This window comes from Antennarius striatus, chromosome 21 (genome assembly GCF_040054535.1).
Source record: "Antennarius striatus isolate MH-2024 chromosome 21, ASM4005453v1, whole genome shotgun sequence".
Lineage (NCBI taxonomy): Eukaryota > Metazoa > Chordata > Actinopteri > Lophiiformes > Antennariidae > Antennarius > Antennarius striatus.
Genome location: NC_090796.1, coordinates 885133 through 902442, shown reverse-complemented (window position 1 = coordinate 902442; position 17310 = coordinate 885133). Strand labels below are relative to the sequence as shown.

At 43.0% G+C, this 17310-nt stretch overlaps 1 protein-coding gene across 1 annotated transcript; it reads right to left on the bottom strand.

Annotated features, from left to right (window-relative positions):
• Positions 1–1481: 1481 nt before the first annotated feature.
• ipmkb (inositol polyphosphate multikinase b) lies at positions 1482–16018 on the bottom strand. The gene is made up of 7 exons (XM_068305611.1): positions 15737–16018; positions 15450–15645; positions 11833–11918; positions 10949–11045; positions 9155–9327; positions 4123–4204; positions 1482–3767 (listed from the first exon to the last, which is right to left on the bottom strand). Exons 1-7 carry the CDS (start codon positions 15791–15793, stop codon positions 2983–2985), a joined length of 1476 nt encoding a protein of 491 aa, XP_068161712.1. The 5' UTR covers positions 15794–16018; the 3' UTR covers positions 1482–2982.
• Positions 16019–17310: the final 1292 nt, after the last annotated feature.

The following is a 17310-nucleotide window of genomic DNA, read 5'->3' as shown; positions in this document are numbered from 1 at the left end:
TATGGAATATTGCTAAATTTAGAAATTTCTTTCAAGACGCAGAAAAAAAATCATTCATGCCTTTGTTACTTCTAGATTGGATTACTGCAATTCCTTATTACTGTGTTACATTGAAGATCTCATTGAACTATCAACCCCCCAGGGCTCTTCGCTCTGAGGATGCAGGATTTCTGGTGACCCGTCGGGTTTTTAAGAGTAGAACAAGAGGCAGAAGCTTCAGCTATCTGCCTCCTTTACTCTGGAACGATCTCGGCTGTAATAGGTTTTATTTCTATAATATGAGGGTGTATGGAGGTGTTGGTAGAGCAGCCCAACAACACTGAAATAAGATGTCACAGTAACATTGATATATTTATCTTTATACTGATTGGAGGAAGTCACAGGATGAATCACGATGAGTCAGTCCGATTCCACTGCATATGAATGCATGATACGGTTTGCCAGTTAGCCATGACACAATAGACAGAGAATCTCAAAGCTGCCACCATGATAAATAATCAATATTCCAAACACAGATATTACATTGAAAAATTAAACACAAAAACAAAAGTTATATATAAAAATTATATTCTGATAGATTTCGGCAGTCTCTTTTGGTTAAGATTAAAATTAAGTCAATTTCATATTTCAATATATTCACACATTATTATCTACATATACTGAAGAGGCCTGGGCACACTATTGGTTAAAATCATAATATGCTTGAGGGACCACAGGGTAGAGTTAAAAATATGAGTCCAAAGTTTCTGGGCGAGGACTATGTTATGCTCATTTCTGTAAAACTTTACAGAAGAACAGCTCACTTAAACGTTAACGTTCCAAACCCCATGCTGTGAAGGATCTCAGTCTGCAAATGTTTCTGGAACTTTACTGCATTCTACAAAATACCTGAAGATGAAACTCAAACAAACATAAATGCCTAGTCCAGTCCAGACATCTCTTTTAGAGAGATTATATTCACATCCTTTGTAAAACTATCAGTCAATCACAGATAAATGAATGTTGTTTTTAATGGAAAGCTGTGGTCTGATCCAGTTACCCCCAGCCAATCATCCAGTGGACGATAAAAACCTTTCATCAGCCAACAAATTAGATGAGACATTTTAAGAAAACCAAGAGAAAGAAAGCAACTTAAACAATTTAACAGTCATTATCCACTCAACCCCATGCAGACAGAAGTGGTGAAATGTCTTCATCCTTTTTCAGCATGGACTCCATCTACAACCGACTGAGTCAAACGGTTTCTGGGTGGCAGAAAAATGTTGAGATGTGTTGACATTGATTTCCTCAGAGAGGGTATTCACTTGAGCAAAGATTCTATCTCAAAAAAGTTTTAGAATGGGGGAGGGGGGGCTTCATCTAACTTTTCAGTTGCATGAGAGACCTGAATTGTCATTTCTGAGTGAACTGTTCTTTTAAGATGCTGTGTCGAAGTGGCATTCATACAAAATAAAATAAAATAAAGGGAGAATACAATCAACTAGTATTACAACATTTTTACATCTGTATCCTGACAAAAAATAAACATAAAAAATGGAACAAAATATGACATGAAACCATCCAGTTGCTGTCGTTCTGTTAGTAAGTCAACTAACTCAATTCAACTAACTAACTCAATTAACTACAATACAGTCACTTCAAATGCAACTCACAGTTAGTGCCTGAGTCCAACCTACTGGAGCAATGGAAAACCTTTAAACGTGATCAATTTTATATAAAAAAAAGTAGAAGTACAAGACAAGACAGGAATATATTAGCAATATAATCTTGTTTCTGACAGTAGGGCAGGAAAAAAACGAAGATTTGGTCAAAGATAACATGTTTGGTCATTTTAAGGTTATGCGTGGCTAAAAGACATACAGTGATCACGTATGATCGACATTTAATAAGACTCCATAAAACAATAGCTGAGGATCACCTTGGTGACAGGAAAATAGCAGTAGCATTTTTTTTACAGTAAAGTTACCTGAGTTAGACACTTTTACACGGTGAATAAAAGAAAACCAGTCATGTAATAAAGATCAACATCCTGGTCATGACTGTCACTGGCTCTCATATGAGCAAAGGGACTCCTAGGAGTCATTCTTGATCACTGATCCAAAGGGGTCTGTACACCTGATCCAGTCACTTTATATGAAAAACAGTAAAATTCACTCCAAGTGAAATGTCTCCATTTCGCCATCATCACCATCACCTGCTGTGAATCTCCTCTGGAGGCTAGCAGCTACTGACCACGTGTGTCAGAAGATTCTTGTCAAACCGTGTGAGATGTTCTGAGATGTTTAAAGGTTTGTGAAAGTTGTGCTGACACCTGGTTCTCAACAGTAAATAAAGGTGTTAAAGCAGGCTGGTGAGTGGACCTTCCCTTCATCGCTGTGGGATTGGATTGTTTAGATAAAGCAGAACGGTGGGGGGGTGAGGATGAAACCTTTCACCATTAATATTTATTGGGAGTGGGGTAAATTTCCTGGAGACTGAACAATAAATTGTCATGTTAGACGATCTGAAACGATTTAGAGCAGAAGGGAAAACAAACACTTAAGGCTTTGCAGACGTTTTGCTTTAACCTGAGAGTCCAGCGCGTCTCCATCCATCATTCCTCTGTTTTCCAGTTTCTCACCATAAAAATTCTTGACACTTATCAAGATGCTTGCCTCGGTCACATGACTATTTCCTTAAAGGGGCCGCGCTGGCCGCTAACACAGAGTACATTACCGCTAAACTGAAACGCCCAAACTACCAAAATGGACAAAAAACAAATGTGTTTGTAAAGTTTGTTTGCGCAGCGTTAAAGTCGGTGTGGAGACAGACGGAGAACCTACCACTTCAACCGAAAAGAAAGTTGCATAATAACATTTTTGTCTGACGTTAAACTGGTCTGTGGCACAAAACAGGTTGGAGAACACGGCTGTATCATCAGCGCTAGTGATGGTGATGATGGTTCTGTCATTGGTTCACTGAGCAGATGGGGGGGGTTGAGCTCTAGGCAGCCTCACAGAGGATCTGCTCCAGCACCGTCAGCAGGTGTTTCAGCCCGTAGATGTAGCCGTGATCGGGGCTTTCGCTGGGGAACACGTGGGCGAAGTCGATCATCCTGACCTCCACGTCCCGTCCGCTGCCCTCTGTGACGTCGCCCCTTTGCCCTTTTTGCCCCTCCTCCTCCTCCTCCACCCCCCTGCCGCTGTTCCTCCTCTCCGCGGCGTCGTTCTTCCCTTCCAGTTGGGATTTGTTTCCGTTTGTGTTTGGCTCTCGTTGCGACTCGCCTGTCCGTTTCCACGTGGAGTTGTCCTCCCCACGCAGAGATGAGATGTTACCTCCAGGAAATGAGTTCACCGTCGTCTCCACGTTATCTCCATCTCTACTGTTGCCATGGAGATGACCCTTAGCATAGCAGTGATGGCCAGGTTTTGTGTGGTTGGTGTAAATACTGGCTCGGCTGTACTCTCGGGGCACAGACACTTGAATGTTGTTGTTATACTCGGCCACTTCCTCTTCCTGTCCCACCCCCTCCGATCTGCCCCCCACTGATGTCTGCAAAGCAGTCTTCGTTGTGGGTACACAGACAGACGGGGCGTTCAGACGTAAGGACTTGGAAGGTGATGAGAGAGAAGGAGGGAGACCCTCGTAGACGAAGAGGAGGGAGCTGGCGTAGAAGTTGAGCCGCCGCTGGGACTCGAACCAGCCGAGGATCCGCTGCACCCTGCAGATGCTGGCCGACACGGCGTCCTTCCTCAAGCTGAACCCGTTATGGAAGAAATTAACAAGGCCTGGAAGAGAGAAGGATGGAGAAGTTCAAACCCTCAACACAATCATCCCTTCAGAAAAAGCAAAGGAAAGTATGGTTTTGTTCTGTGGTTTTTTTGTGTGTAAACTTTTTGTGCGAAATGTTCCTTTAAGTTCCTCTAGCTGCTACAACCAAGCTGCTTGTTGGACAAAAATATGGGATGTATGTTTATTTTCAGTCATGTCTATTCTCCAAGAAAAAGAGTAAGAGGCCTCCTGACTTCACGTTAATAATGGTTCATGATTGGTGAACACACACACACACACACACACACACACACACACACACACACACACACACACACACACACACACACACACACACACACATCCACATACCATCTTTAATAGTGTCTTTAACCAGCCCCCTCCCATAGTGCTGGTCATAGGAGTCAAACGTGTCGCTGCACAACTTGTACACCTGCAACACAATAAAGAAACGTTTAGCAGCAGCAGCTCAATCCAATCGGTCTGGACTGGGGGGCCGGAGGGTCCCCCAGAGGGTCCCCCAGGGCTCTGTGGCTGCCCCCCACCCCACCGACCACGGTGTGCTTCAGACGCCTCTTTCTGCCACGTTGTTGTTATCTCAGTATTTTTGTTCACCATCATATTTGGGGTGCTCCACAAAAGGGCTGCCCGCCACTCTACCTCCCCCTGTGTGCGTGTGTGTGTGTGTGTGTGTGTGTGTGTGTGTGTGTGTGTGTGTGTGTGTGTGACATCTGAGGGTTCTCTCAGCTCTGAACTCAATCACCATCTTATCTCTTCCTTTCAATCTAAAACTCTTCCCCTCCCCCACACCACTCTCCCATCAGGACCATCATTACCACTAATTATTCTCCTGTTGATCCAACTCCTGATTAGTGCAGAAGATTCTGTTCCCACCATCAGAACAGGTTTGAACCACCACACACACCAAACCTCTGAAACCAGCCCCAACCAGGAAACACAAGTACCGTTACAAACCCGACGGGACTCATTTTTAACTACTTATAGTAAAAATGAGGGTGCAACATGTCCATGACGTGTGACCCTTATCAACCCCGGAGGTAGTGACAAACACAACCACACAATCAGTTCTGGTTCTTTCACGGATAAGAGAGACAAGATGCTACAATGGTTCTCCACTGGTTTATGAGTCTTTTTCATTTTTTTATTTAGTCCAATGCCAAGGTGATCTCCATTTGTTTTTCATGTTAGTCCAGTTATCACATGAGCAGGAACAGTTTCTGAAGCTGATTCCACATCAGTGAACAGATTCCTCCTCACAGACCTGGTGTCTTGTTCCTTTACCGCTCAAATGAAACTAACATATTGGTTAAAATGTGACCAGTCCTAGTTTACCTGGGAAGGCCCCGTAGGTTCGTCACAGCATTTGATATTTACATTAAATAGGACGACAGCACCATTCTGGTAAGAACACCTTTTCCTCTGAAACAAATTTGCGTCAAAGCTTCCTCCGAGATAGAATAAAACCGTGTTCTGAAAGCTGCAGGTGATCTCAGCCCATAAAGCAAACACGACCCCCCCCCCCCCTACATTCATATCTACCAGTCTCCATAAAGACCACATGAGCTAAAGTCCACAAGTTGACACTTAATTTATGAGCAGACAGTAAAGGGTGGAGACACACGGCCATAAAGCTTCAGTCAGAACAACACCAGTCTGTTCAGGTTCACCGTCACACAATGGACCGTTTCTTACTTTACACAGACTACATGACGTACTCTAAGTACAGGTGTGTGTGCTCATCTCAGACCTGGTTCTCAGACGTCCTTTACAAACTCAAAGCAGAGGCATCTGTCCCTGTAAAGGTGTGTTGGGAGCCAGATTATTCATTGACAGCCTCCCCAGGTGACTCAATTGGTCCAAACCAACAAATTCAACACATGGGAAATACCTTTTTCTTCTGCTAAAGACATTTACATTGAAAAACTTGGTTTGCCATCTGAAAGAACAACTTTATATTGAATATTGTACTTGATATGTTTAATTATAGAATAAAAATGGGGCTTAATTTTTGGCCAGTAGTGTCACTCAGGACCACCAGTGGGCTAGACATGCTAAAGAGACACGTAGGACTTTTAGTCTCATCAGAAGTATATAGTGATATAGCAGTGTTTCACTGTACAATTAGTTGTGTGTCAAGTCATTTTTAATTTGCAAAATAATTTGCAATTTTAGTTGTAGCTTCAGTGCTTTTACTGTATCTTGATAAATCCAGTTCATACTGTCCTATAACCGGATCAAATATCTAACACGTGGAAAAACATGCTGTATTTGAGAATTTTAACTTGTTATATAAATGATGTAGAAAGAGTGGCTGTGTTGAATGGCTGGAGTATTGAAACCGCAGTTACTAATCACATTTTAATTTCATGGAAACTTTGATGACGGACAGAAAACGACCTCATTAGATAGAGATAGTTGTCTTTCCTGTAGCCTAAAGACTGCAATGGAAAAGATGAACCAGACAGACTTTGATTCAACTTTCTTCCTGTCCAACAGATAAGAAGTTCTCCATCCCTTTCCTGTCATGTGTCTATGAGCAAAGAAATGAGCAGAGACAGTCATGACGGTTCAGAGTTACTGCTCTAGGAGGAATCTACAGGAATATTTCACAGGTGTGTTAAACAGCAACTCACCCCCATCATCACTATCTGTGTGGAAATGATTGTTAATGTGTCACTCAGGACGTTATCTGGATTTGTAGTCTGACTGACGACTCAGAAGGTTAGAGCAGAGACCAGCTGTGGTCTGTGTGTACAATAAGAACCCTGGAGACCGATCCATAAATGATGACTGACAGCTGACAGTTAACACCGTTGTGTGTGACTTAGAACAATGTGGGTTTATGCTAGATGATGTTTGGGAACATAATTTTAGACGGACTGTTAGGCTCGATCTCATGTTTTCTCCCCCCCCCCCACTCTCAGGTGGCCCTCCCCTTCTGACTTGCGTGCGATAAAGATTTGTGAGGGTAGTGGCTGAAATTTGTTATCTAGGAAATGTGGAGCCGCTTGTCAGCGGTGGATCAGTAAATACAGTGGGGGGGGGGGTGTTTAGTCAGCCTCCAATGGTGCGTGTTCTCCCACTTAAGAAGATGAGAGAGGCCAGTAATTGTCATCATAGGTACATCTCAACTATGAGAGACAGAATGACAAAAAAATCCAGGAATTCACCTCTTTGATTTATAAAGAATTTATTTGAAAGTTATGGTGGAAAATAAGTATTTGGTTTGTCACCTACAAACAAGCAAGATTTGTGGCTTCACAGAGCTGTAACTTCTTCTTTCAGAGGCTCCTCTGTCCTCCACTCGTTACCTGTTTTAATGGTACCTGTTTGAACTCAATAGCACTATAAAATACACCTGTCCACAACCTCAAACAGTCACACTCCAAACTCCACTATGTCCAAGACCAAAGAGCTGTCATAGGACACCAGAAACAACGTTGTAGACCTGCACCAGGCTGGGAAGACTGAATCTGCACTAGGCAAGCAGCTTGGTGTGAAGAAATCAACTGTGGGGGCAATTATTAGAAAATGGAGGACATACAAGCTGGGACCAAAGTACCAAAGGCTCCTATCAGGACCACACTACGCCCCAGGACTCATCCTACAGAGCCAGACGTGTCCCCCTGCTTAAGGCAGGACACGTCCAGGCCCGTCTGCTTGCTAGAGAGCACTGGGAGGATCCAGAAGAGGACTGGGAGAAGGTCCTGTGGTCAGATGAAACCAGAATAGAACTCTTTGGTAGAAACACAACTTCTCATGTTTGGAGTAGAAAGAATACTGAATTGCGTCCAAAGACCACCATAGCTACTGTGAAGCATGGGGGTGGAAACATCCTGCTCTGGGGCTGTTTTCCTGAAGAGGGACCAGGACGACTGATCCGTGTGAAGGAAAGAATGAATGGGGCCGTGTATCGTGAGGTTTTGAGTGAAAACCTCCTTCCATCAGCGAGGACATTGAAGGCAAAACATGGCTGGGTCTTTCAGCGGACAATGATCCCAAGCACACTGCCTGGGCAACAAAGGATTGGTTTTGTAACAAGTCCTTCAAGGTCCTGGAGAGGCCTAGCCAGTCTGCAGATCTCAACCCCATAGAAAACCTTTGGAGGGAGTTGAAAGTCCGTGTTGCCCAACGACAGCCCCCAAACATCACTGCTCCAGAGGAGATCTGATGGAGGAATGGGCCAAACACCAGCAACAGTGTGTGAAGACCTGGTGAAGACTGACAGAAAACTGTAATGACCGCTCTCATTACCAACAAAAGGTATATAACAAAGTTTTGAGATGAACTTTTGTTGTTGACCAAATACTTATTTTCCACCATAATTTGCAAATAAATTCTTTAAAAAAATCAGACAATGTGATTTTTCTGTATTTTTTTTCTCATTCTGTCTCTCATAGTTGAGGTGTACAGATGATGACATTTACTGGCCTCTCTCATCTTCTTAAGTGGGAGAATGTGCACAATTGGTGGCTGACTGAACACTTTTTTCCCCCACTATACCAGTACGTTACGTTATGGTTCAGATAGGAATCAGACTTTTCTACAAAGCAACAGGAATCAGGTCGTTTACTTCAACAGCAATGTGGCATCAGATTCCTTTTAGGTGACTGGGTTTACTCGGGTATCCCTTCTGTTGCTGCTGTTATGAACTAGTGACAGATGTGATGGTATTAACACCACGGAACAACAACAGGAACAAAATAACACCAACTGCATACAAAAAACATGTCTATTGTGCAAAACTGCAAGCAGATATTCTCATGCAAATTTAACATTTCTGCATGATTATTTGTGAAGACTTACTACATTTATACACACTTATTTTACCAGAACAGTGGTCATCTTTCAGTTCTGCTGCCTCTGTTCTAACAGCATTCTGGGATTTCCTTCCACTATCTTCTAACAGTCTACATCTGAAAACACTTGGAGTTGAGACTGAGTCAAAGTTTTAAAAAGTTGTAAAATTCCGTAAGATGTTTTTGATTAGGTGTGGAGGAATGCCAGTAGAGCTGCAGGGTTTACAGTCAACGTCAGTGGAAAAAATAAATAAATTCAACTCTAATTTCTCATTTAATGGGCTTAAAGAACAGTCCACATAAAACAGCAAACTAATTCATTATGTTCTCTGCAGTGACAATGGAACACCATGTTTTACAGTCCATTTCTGGGGCAGCACAAGTAAAACAGAGCAGGAAAGTTCTTCTATCCAACCGAAAACATTTTAAAAGACATAAAACAGCCCAAAGAAACATAGAATGACTCAAACCGAAATGTTTGCGGACTGAGGAACTTGATCTAATAGATAATAGTAGATAATTTCTGGAGTTTAATTATTAAATTAGCTGTTCTCCAAACTCACCCTCATGCCCAGGACCAGGAAGCCCATCTCCTCCATCAGGGGGTATTTTCTGATCTGCTGTTCCCGTTTCTCCTGTGAGGCAAAGGGATCGTAGCTCTGCTGGCCCAGCTTCACATCCATGATGCACGGCTTGATGAAGCGCTGGGTGACATCCTCCAGCTTCAGGTACAGGTCTGAGGCGTGGACATAAGAGGGATGAAGTGCTGATGGAGCTGTTACTCCTTTTCACATGAGACTAAAGACATTTTGTATGATGAAGGTGAAGCTTAAATACTTCAGTAGTTCAACAAAAACCTCCCTCATGTCGCATAAAAACTGCATAACATTCAGAAGACTGAAAGGCCCATTAAGAAGAGCTAATGGTGGCTCAGGCTCACACAGCTAAAACAGCACCAATATCATCATCTTCAAGTGAAACTGATGGGGGTTTACCCAGAATCCTTTGAAAAGCCACAGAATATAACCCAGCAGATACTGGACCAGAGGATTTATCACCAGGGATAAAACTATACATCAGACCAGAATTAGAAGCATGATGAAGTTACTTTTATAATTATTACCATTAATAATGTAGATGATTATTAGAATTATTTAACAATGATAAAAATGAAAAGAACAACTCATTTTAAATTATTATTATTTTTATCATTATTATTGTGATATATTCACTGCTAAAACATTTCAAACTGAGTGCTGGCTGCTCTTACGACTTTTCAACAGCTGCAATTCACAATTCTTTAAGATCCATCACCAACTGATCATGTTGTGACAAAATAATGTCTTCAGGCATCAGTTATTCAGACTTAAACAGCTATTTTTATCAGTTTTTGTAAACTGGTGACATTCTGAAGAATCCACACAGTTTTATCTGAGTGTTTCATGTTTTGTCACCTGTGACCCCAAACATGGGTCAACCCTCAAACAGTGGGGGGCAGCAGCTCAGTCCACTAGGTGTTGGGCTGGGGATCGGAGGGTCACCGTTTAAGGACAAAAAAATTGTTGTGAACTGGCAGTGGAGAGGTACCAGTTCACCTCATGACCACTGCCGAGGTGCCCTTGAGCAAGGTGCCCTTTATAAGCTGCTCATTGGGGCGCACCAAGAAGTCACTGCCTGCCACTTTACCCCCCTCTCACCTGCACCACCTCCCTTGTGTGTGTGTGTGTGTGTGTGTGTGTGTGTGTGTGTGTGTGTGTGTGTGTGTGTGTGTGTGTGTGTGTGTGTGTGTGTGTGTGTGTGTGTGTGTGTGTGTTACTGACCTGTGCTCACATATATGCGTGTGACTAACAACCGTGTGACTAACCCTAACCCGCCACGGGGTAATAAAGTAAAGTTCACTCATTCAAATGTGAAACTAACTTCAGTGATGACGGTCGGGTGTTCTCACTTTATGACACGTACATTACAAGACATGTAACAACAACCTTTCACAGTCATGAAATCTAATAAATGTCAAACAACACATTGCCTTGAGTGATTAAATTGTCTTCTGTTCATCTGAGACTCTCCAGTAACAGCCAATCACCATCAGCAGAATTTATGCTAAACCTAACTTCAATGTTAAATCACTGTTTTTGGCTCAGATAATTACAGTCGATAAATCGTATTCACTGTGACGGGCCTTGATGACAAACAGTGATATCGACGCTGGACACGTATGTTAGGGTGAGTTTAGCCCGTTCCTACTGGTGCAGTAGAAACCCCCCCTGAACTAAAGGCCGAACTAAAAACCCCCCAGAGGGTTAAACAACCATGACACATAATCAGTACACATTAGACAGAGTTCAGTCCCTCACCACTGGGGCTGTCAGGAGCAGACCATGTGCCGTAGTACTTGGGAAGATGATTCTGGAGTTCCAGAAGACATGGATCACTGCAGTCCTCCACATAGACCTGGGACACACACACCAGACAGGACACACACACCAGACAGGACACACACACCAGACAGGACACACATGGGAAAACAGTCAGAGCAGTAAAACTGTAAAAGAAACTCATTTATATGTGCAATTTCCTCCGGGATTAATACAGTATCTATCTATCTATCTATCTATCTATCTATCTATCTATCTATCTATCTATCTATCTATCTATCTATCTATCTATCTATCTATCTATCTATCTATCTATCTATCTATCTATCTATCTATCTATCTATCTATCTATCTATCTATCTATCTATCTATCTATCTATCTATCTATCTATCTATCTATCTATCTATCTATCTATCTATCTATCTATCTATCTATCTATCTATCTATCTATCTATCTATCTATCTATCTATCTATCTATCTATCTATCTTTACCAAATCACAATTTTACCAAGTTAAGTTAAACAGGACCAAAACACACAGAACTCTAAATGAAAACACACGGTAAACATTTTGGAAAAGATGTTTATGGAGTTCAAGAGGCTGAACTCACTTAAAACTGGATTCTAAAACATCTGCAGTGGACTACTTTGAATAATACAAAATCTGACTTCTCATTACACCTGCATAAACATGAAATGATCACAACATCACAAAATTAACTTCAAAAGACAAACATGAGCTACTAAGATCAGGAACCTAACCGGAGACACCAACAGGGGGGGGGGGGGCAGCATTGTAGTTCTCTCACTGATCCCTAAACGACACTAACATGAATGTGTTAATGCACAGAAAACGTATTACCATGCTGTAAAACTGCATCTCTCGGGGGCCTCTGGGCGGGGGCTGAAGCTGCTTCAGTACGGTTCCATCTGGATGCTGCAAGATACCTGAAACACAGAAAGACGCGTCTCACAATCAGTCAAACAAACGACGCATCGTCACATTTCTGGTGCATGATGGGCTTTTAATGAACTGTTGCTCATTAAAGGGTTACGCATCATTTGAACTTAAAAATTCTGCTTCCTGACATTCCAATTCTTGGGGAGGGGGGGTGTTCAGGTGTGAAGGAAATTCATTTCAAGACTATTAAAAAGTGATACTTAATTTTAGATTATTATTTACCCTTTGTTTCAGCTCACATATTTTGTTCATCCCACTTGGGTTTCAGATTCCTTCTGTAAAAACAATCAGCTGATCTTTATCGTCTGTTCATAATAAAGCTCACACAAACACAAACGCTCCACTCTCAAGAATGCCAACAAGGAAGTTAAATGACACAACTAGTACGTGTAACGTCATAGCACCCACTATGCTACAGGCTACATTAGAAGTCTATTTACAACATTATTCTACTTATCTAATTATAACTAAAAAAATCAGAGCGTTATTAAAGAAGTTTAATACTTTTCTTGAAGTTTAATACCTTGAAGACCTTAAAGTCAGTCATTTTTGTAAAAAATTCATGATTCTGAAGGAAACTTCACAAAGGATCAGACAGATACATGTTTTGTCTGTTAATCTCAATAGATTAACGAATCCGTAAATCAGTAAAACAAAAGAACTGACTCTAACTGTTCTACTTGTCTTTCCTTTTCACAAAATAAACTTGTTTTTCCAACATTTTTCTTGGTGAGGGTTAAAGCCATGAATGGGAAACATACAGTGATCTGACTGTGATGATGATGAGCTGGTTGGACCAGATTCTTTCCTTTATTCAACGTCTGCTATAGCAGCAGGTCAGACTACACTAATACTAAATAAAGACTCTTGTAATACTTAAACAAGATAGTGGATTATATTACCATAGCACTCTATACAAAAATTGGCTCAAATGATTGTAACACTAAAAAAAACTGCTTTACTACACCAATAAAATATTGTGAATTAGACTAGTCTGACATCGTAAAAACTTTGGATGGACTAATGCAGCACCATAAACACTAAATAATATTATTGTAACACTAAAGGAAAAACCAAGAAAAGACACTATTAGATGCCTGTAATGCCATCCATCCCTCATTGCTTTGAGTAAAACAAATAAGTTCAAATTGGTGATTAATCAAAATATATTAATGTATAAACTGATGGAACTAACCAACTTAATCAGACCAATAGGTGGGAGAAATATCAATATTCTAACATTCTGCTGAAAAGTCAGGTGGCTGAAATTTCTTGTCTATCAGCCACTAGCAGATGCATTTTCTGCCACACACACCCTTTTATATTTTATATTATTATATCAAGAGAGGCCACAATGTGAATGGGTTCTACAGTAAATCAATCATGAACTGTTTAACAAGTTTAACAGCATTAAGATCTCGCTTTACAACTCTCATCTGAAGAAATGAAAAGGCTTCTGGTTGTGTGTCAAAACATGACAATGTCGGCCTGACCTCATGTGACCCATCTTCACTACCAAGCTCCAAGAGGACTTAAATAAGAACATTTCATTGTCAAACATACAGTATTACTACTAATACTACACTCCATGCTTGTTTCTTTAAAGGTATTTGAAGAAATAATCAAACTGCATTCCATAAAATAACTGCACAGCATTCCATAGTTGCTATGGTTGGAGTAGTTTCTTCAATAGACACGTTTTAAATAAAGTCAAATGTTGACAGCGACTTTATTTTTCATACTTAACTGGCTGTATTAAAGGGATCTTCCGTCCATCCATACCTTCCACAAATTATGAGGGAAATAGTGTCAGGGGTTTTCCACAATTCAGCCAGTAATCAAATAAATGGATGAGATTGAGAACTAATTAATATCTTGGAGGAGCTGAGCGATGATACATCCACAAAGCACTCCTGTCCACTTCCCTCTGAATGTTCCTCAACCACATGCAGTTTACAGATGTCCTCTAGACTGATCCAAAGACGTTACACAGTGTGATCACATGCAGATCTGTGAGTCTGACTCCAGTATAACTTGATGGAGTGAGAACATAATGAGGTGTGTCACCGTAGCAACATGTTTCTGTGTTCTTCCTGAACTTCCTTGTGTGTTCATGGGGTTACTAACACGTAGTTCAGATAACTTTCATACCAGGCCGTTATCATGTGGCCAGGCTGTTCGCGTTCACACTCAGAAGAACAGAACCAGCTTGGATTTGGGTCTCAGCTTTGTGTTTGGACCAGTAGAGCTCCATTCAAACAAACCTCAACTAGTGTTAGAGCACCAGAGAGCCGTGTAGACCAATCACAGGGCAAAGAACTGGGACACTTGTTGCGCAATGCCATCATATTTGTGAAAACCCTCCAGTCGTAACTCTTTAAGACAACAGAAAATAACTGGACACGGCTGTAAGGAATAAGCTACGCACACAGACTTGGACAACATCTTCTGTTTTTACACACTTTGTCACTAAACTGAACACATTCATAAGAGGAAAGTATCCCATCATACCTCTGATGTATACATTAATAACGATAGACCCGTATGTCTAAGTTCAGCATAAAGATGAAAACAGTGTCACAAACAGGAAGATGTGTTCATAATTACACGCATCATTTATCTCTCTTGCCACATCAGAGCAAAGAGTTCAGGTTCTTTAAAGACCAATCAATTTAACATTTTGCCATTCTGCTGATAAGCGAGATACTAATAACTCACAAGGAAGTCGGTTCGACGTGACAAATGATGCAGCTCTTATCTAGTAGTGACAACAACATAGTTTTAGTGTCGCCACATTAGTGTAGCTCAGTCTGCTATACTTCCCTGTGTGGGTCACCATGGTGAAAATGGGGTCTGTCCAGTAGGTTGCTGTTCATCACACGTGTACCTGCGGTCTACTTTAACACACACATCAGTGCAGCTCAGGTCCTCACCTGATAACGCAAAACAGGCTTTTTCATTGAGTATTAGATACGACTGGAGACAGTGGACCAGTGGTCCGAGGACCCAGTCTGACCAGCGGGACACAGGTTCATTGTTTCCACCTGTGATACATCCTGGTAGGTCGTGTCTGTTGCCCGTGTGACCCGTGTTCTGGATTGATCCACACTTTCAGGAAACCAACATCATTCAGTGAAAAGAATTTGATAGATTCTACACTTCATCTCTAGATCTCCCCAGCCCTGCCCCATTTGAAGTTCCCAGTCAGATGATTAAAGTACAGTATATACAGGAATATATCGATCGATTAAAAACCACTGATGGTGAGAGGGACTCTGCACTTTATTCTTCATTTAAAAGAAAGCAATCTACAGTATTTTCCACACTATAAGGCACACTGGACTATAAGGCACACTGTCAATGAATGGCCTATTACAAAACTTTGTTCACAAATAAGGCCCACTGGATTTTAAGGCGCACTGTCGGTTTTTGATCATATTAAAGGCTTTAGGTGCGCCTTATAGTGCGGACTAACTGTAACTGAAAGGAAATGAAAAACACTGCATTCCAGGACTTACCCACTTTGTCCACTCCATACTTGTGCCCCGCCACCTGGTGTGACAGTGGGACGCAGCCGTTGAGATGCCCTTGGCCCTGGGGCCCACACCTGTCGGGGGCGGCTTGTCGTGTGGTCAGGGGGACCCCCACGGCGGCTGAACCGGGGGTCACTTCCAGTCTGTCGAGAGCCAGGGAGGATTCCATCATGACGCCAGGCTGGTGTGGACATATGAAGAGAAAGGGGGAAATTCTCAGCAAACCCCCCATAAATGGTCAGGAGTCACCTCCGTGACCGTGACCCACGCACCTTGACGCAGCGTGAATCACTCGGACACGCGAACGGGCTGACCAGGCAGGCGGTCATGGAAGGAGTCCGGCGCTGAAGACACCCGCGGCAGGGCTCCGCTCGCCGTTTGTGGCCACCGACGACAAACACTTCTATCGACAACACAGCCGCCGCCACACCGTCCGTGTCCGGTGGTCACGCAAAGCTCTCCACGCAACGCTAATTCAGTGATCTTCATATCTTGAACGGCAGCATAAATACGTCGCAGCCACATCCCTCTTCTTCCTGGAGTCACGTTCGGCAACATCAGGAAGCACTTCCGGTCAGGGTTTTCAAAGTAAAACACAGGGCGGGTTGTGAACGCTGCAGTTTGCGTCGATACAAAACTAAATGAACACTCCTGATGCTACCGAAATACCAAATGTCCGTCTACCTAACGTGAACACGTTAGAGTCTTTTTTCTATTGCAGTATGAACGTCAAAATGCATTAGATGCTTTCATTGTGAAGGACGTTGGCCCCTGCTCCGGTATTGTGTTTTTAACTTCCGCTGACCTGACGCAGCTCCACCGCCCCACGACGAGCGGACCGCTGGTGCCCGTGGGTCGCGACGGTGTCACAACACGCTGGAAACACCCGCTTCCAGTCGAAGCACACGGAAGCTGGCGCCACGGACACGATGCGTTCCGTGGGGCAGAAAGTGTGTGCACCTCGAAGTTTGAGTTGCCAACATTTATTGGTGGATTCCTCAGGTCACAGTCCGGCGGGGCCGAGGAAACCCACGGACGCGTCCACGGCGGAGGCTTGGAGTGGATTTAGTGCGGTAGAACAACCCGTGATATAAGAGGTCGGGTGGGTCCTCTGTCACTGAAATCCAGCTCAGTGTGGGCGGCGGCGTCTCCACGGACGGAGCAGTCCACGAAGTCGTCCACGGGTTCAGCTCTCATTAATCATGTCCACATTTCATCGGAATTACAACCGTAATCTAGCTAATAGTTCCTGTCGGCGTATTCAAAGTCCGGCCCGCGGGCCAGTCACAATACACCGCCCACACACACACACACACACACACACACACACACACACACACACACACACACACACACACACACACACACACACACACACACAAAGGGATCATGCAGTTCCTTCAATCACCTCATGGAGGCAGTGTTGTGTCACACGTCTGTAAAATACCATAAATCTTAAAAGAAGAAGACTGACTAACGGACCAATCACAGCGCATTCTGACGCTGGTCCTCTGGGGTTTTTTTGCGGGGGGGGGGGGGTGGCCCCCCCAGAGAGCTCCGCAGGTGTTCGCATCAGCTGTCAGAAGGAAGTGTGTTCGGACTCTTCACATTAATTAATAAAGTACATATTTATCAACTAATGTGCCAAGTTTTATAGTTTTATAGTTTTGACTTCTATCACTTGTCAGGGTAGCCTGACCCTGACTGACCTTTATCAGTTGATAGAGAGTAGACGGTGGCGCAGTGGTTAGCGCTGTCGCCTCACAACACGGCGGACCCGGGTTCGAGTCCCGCTCTGTGCGGAGCCTGCATGCCCTCGTGGGCTCCCTCCGGGCTCTCCGGCTCC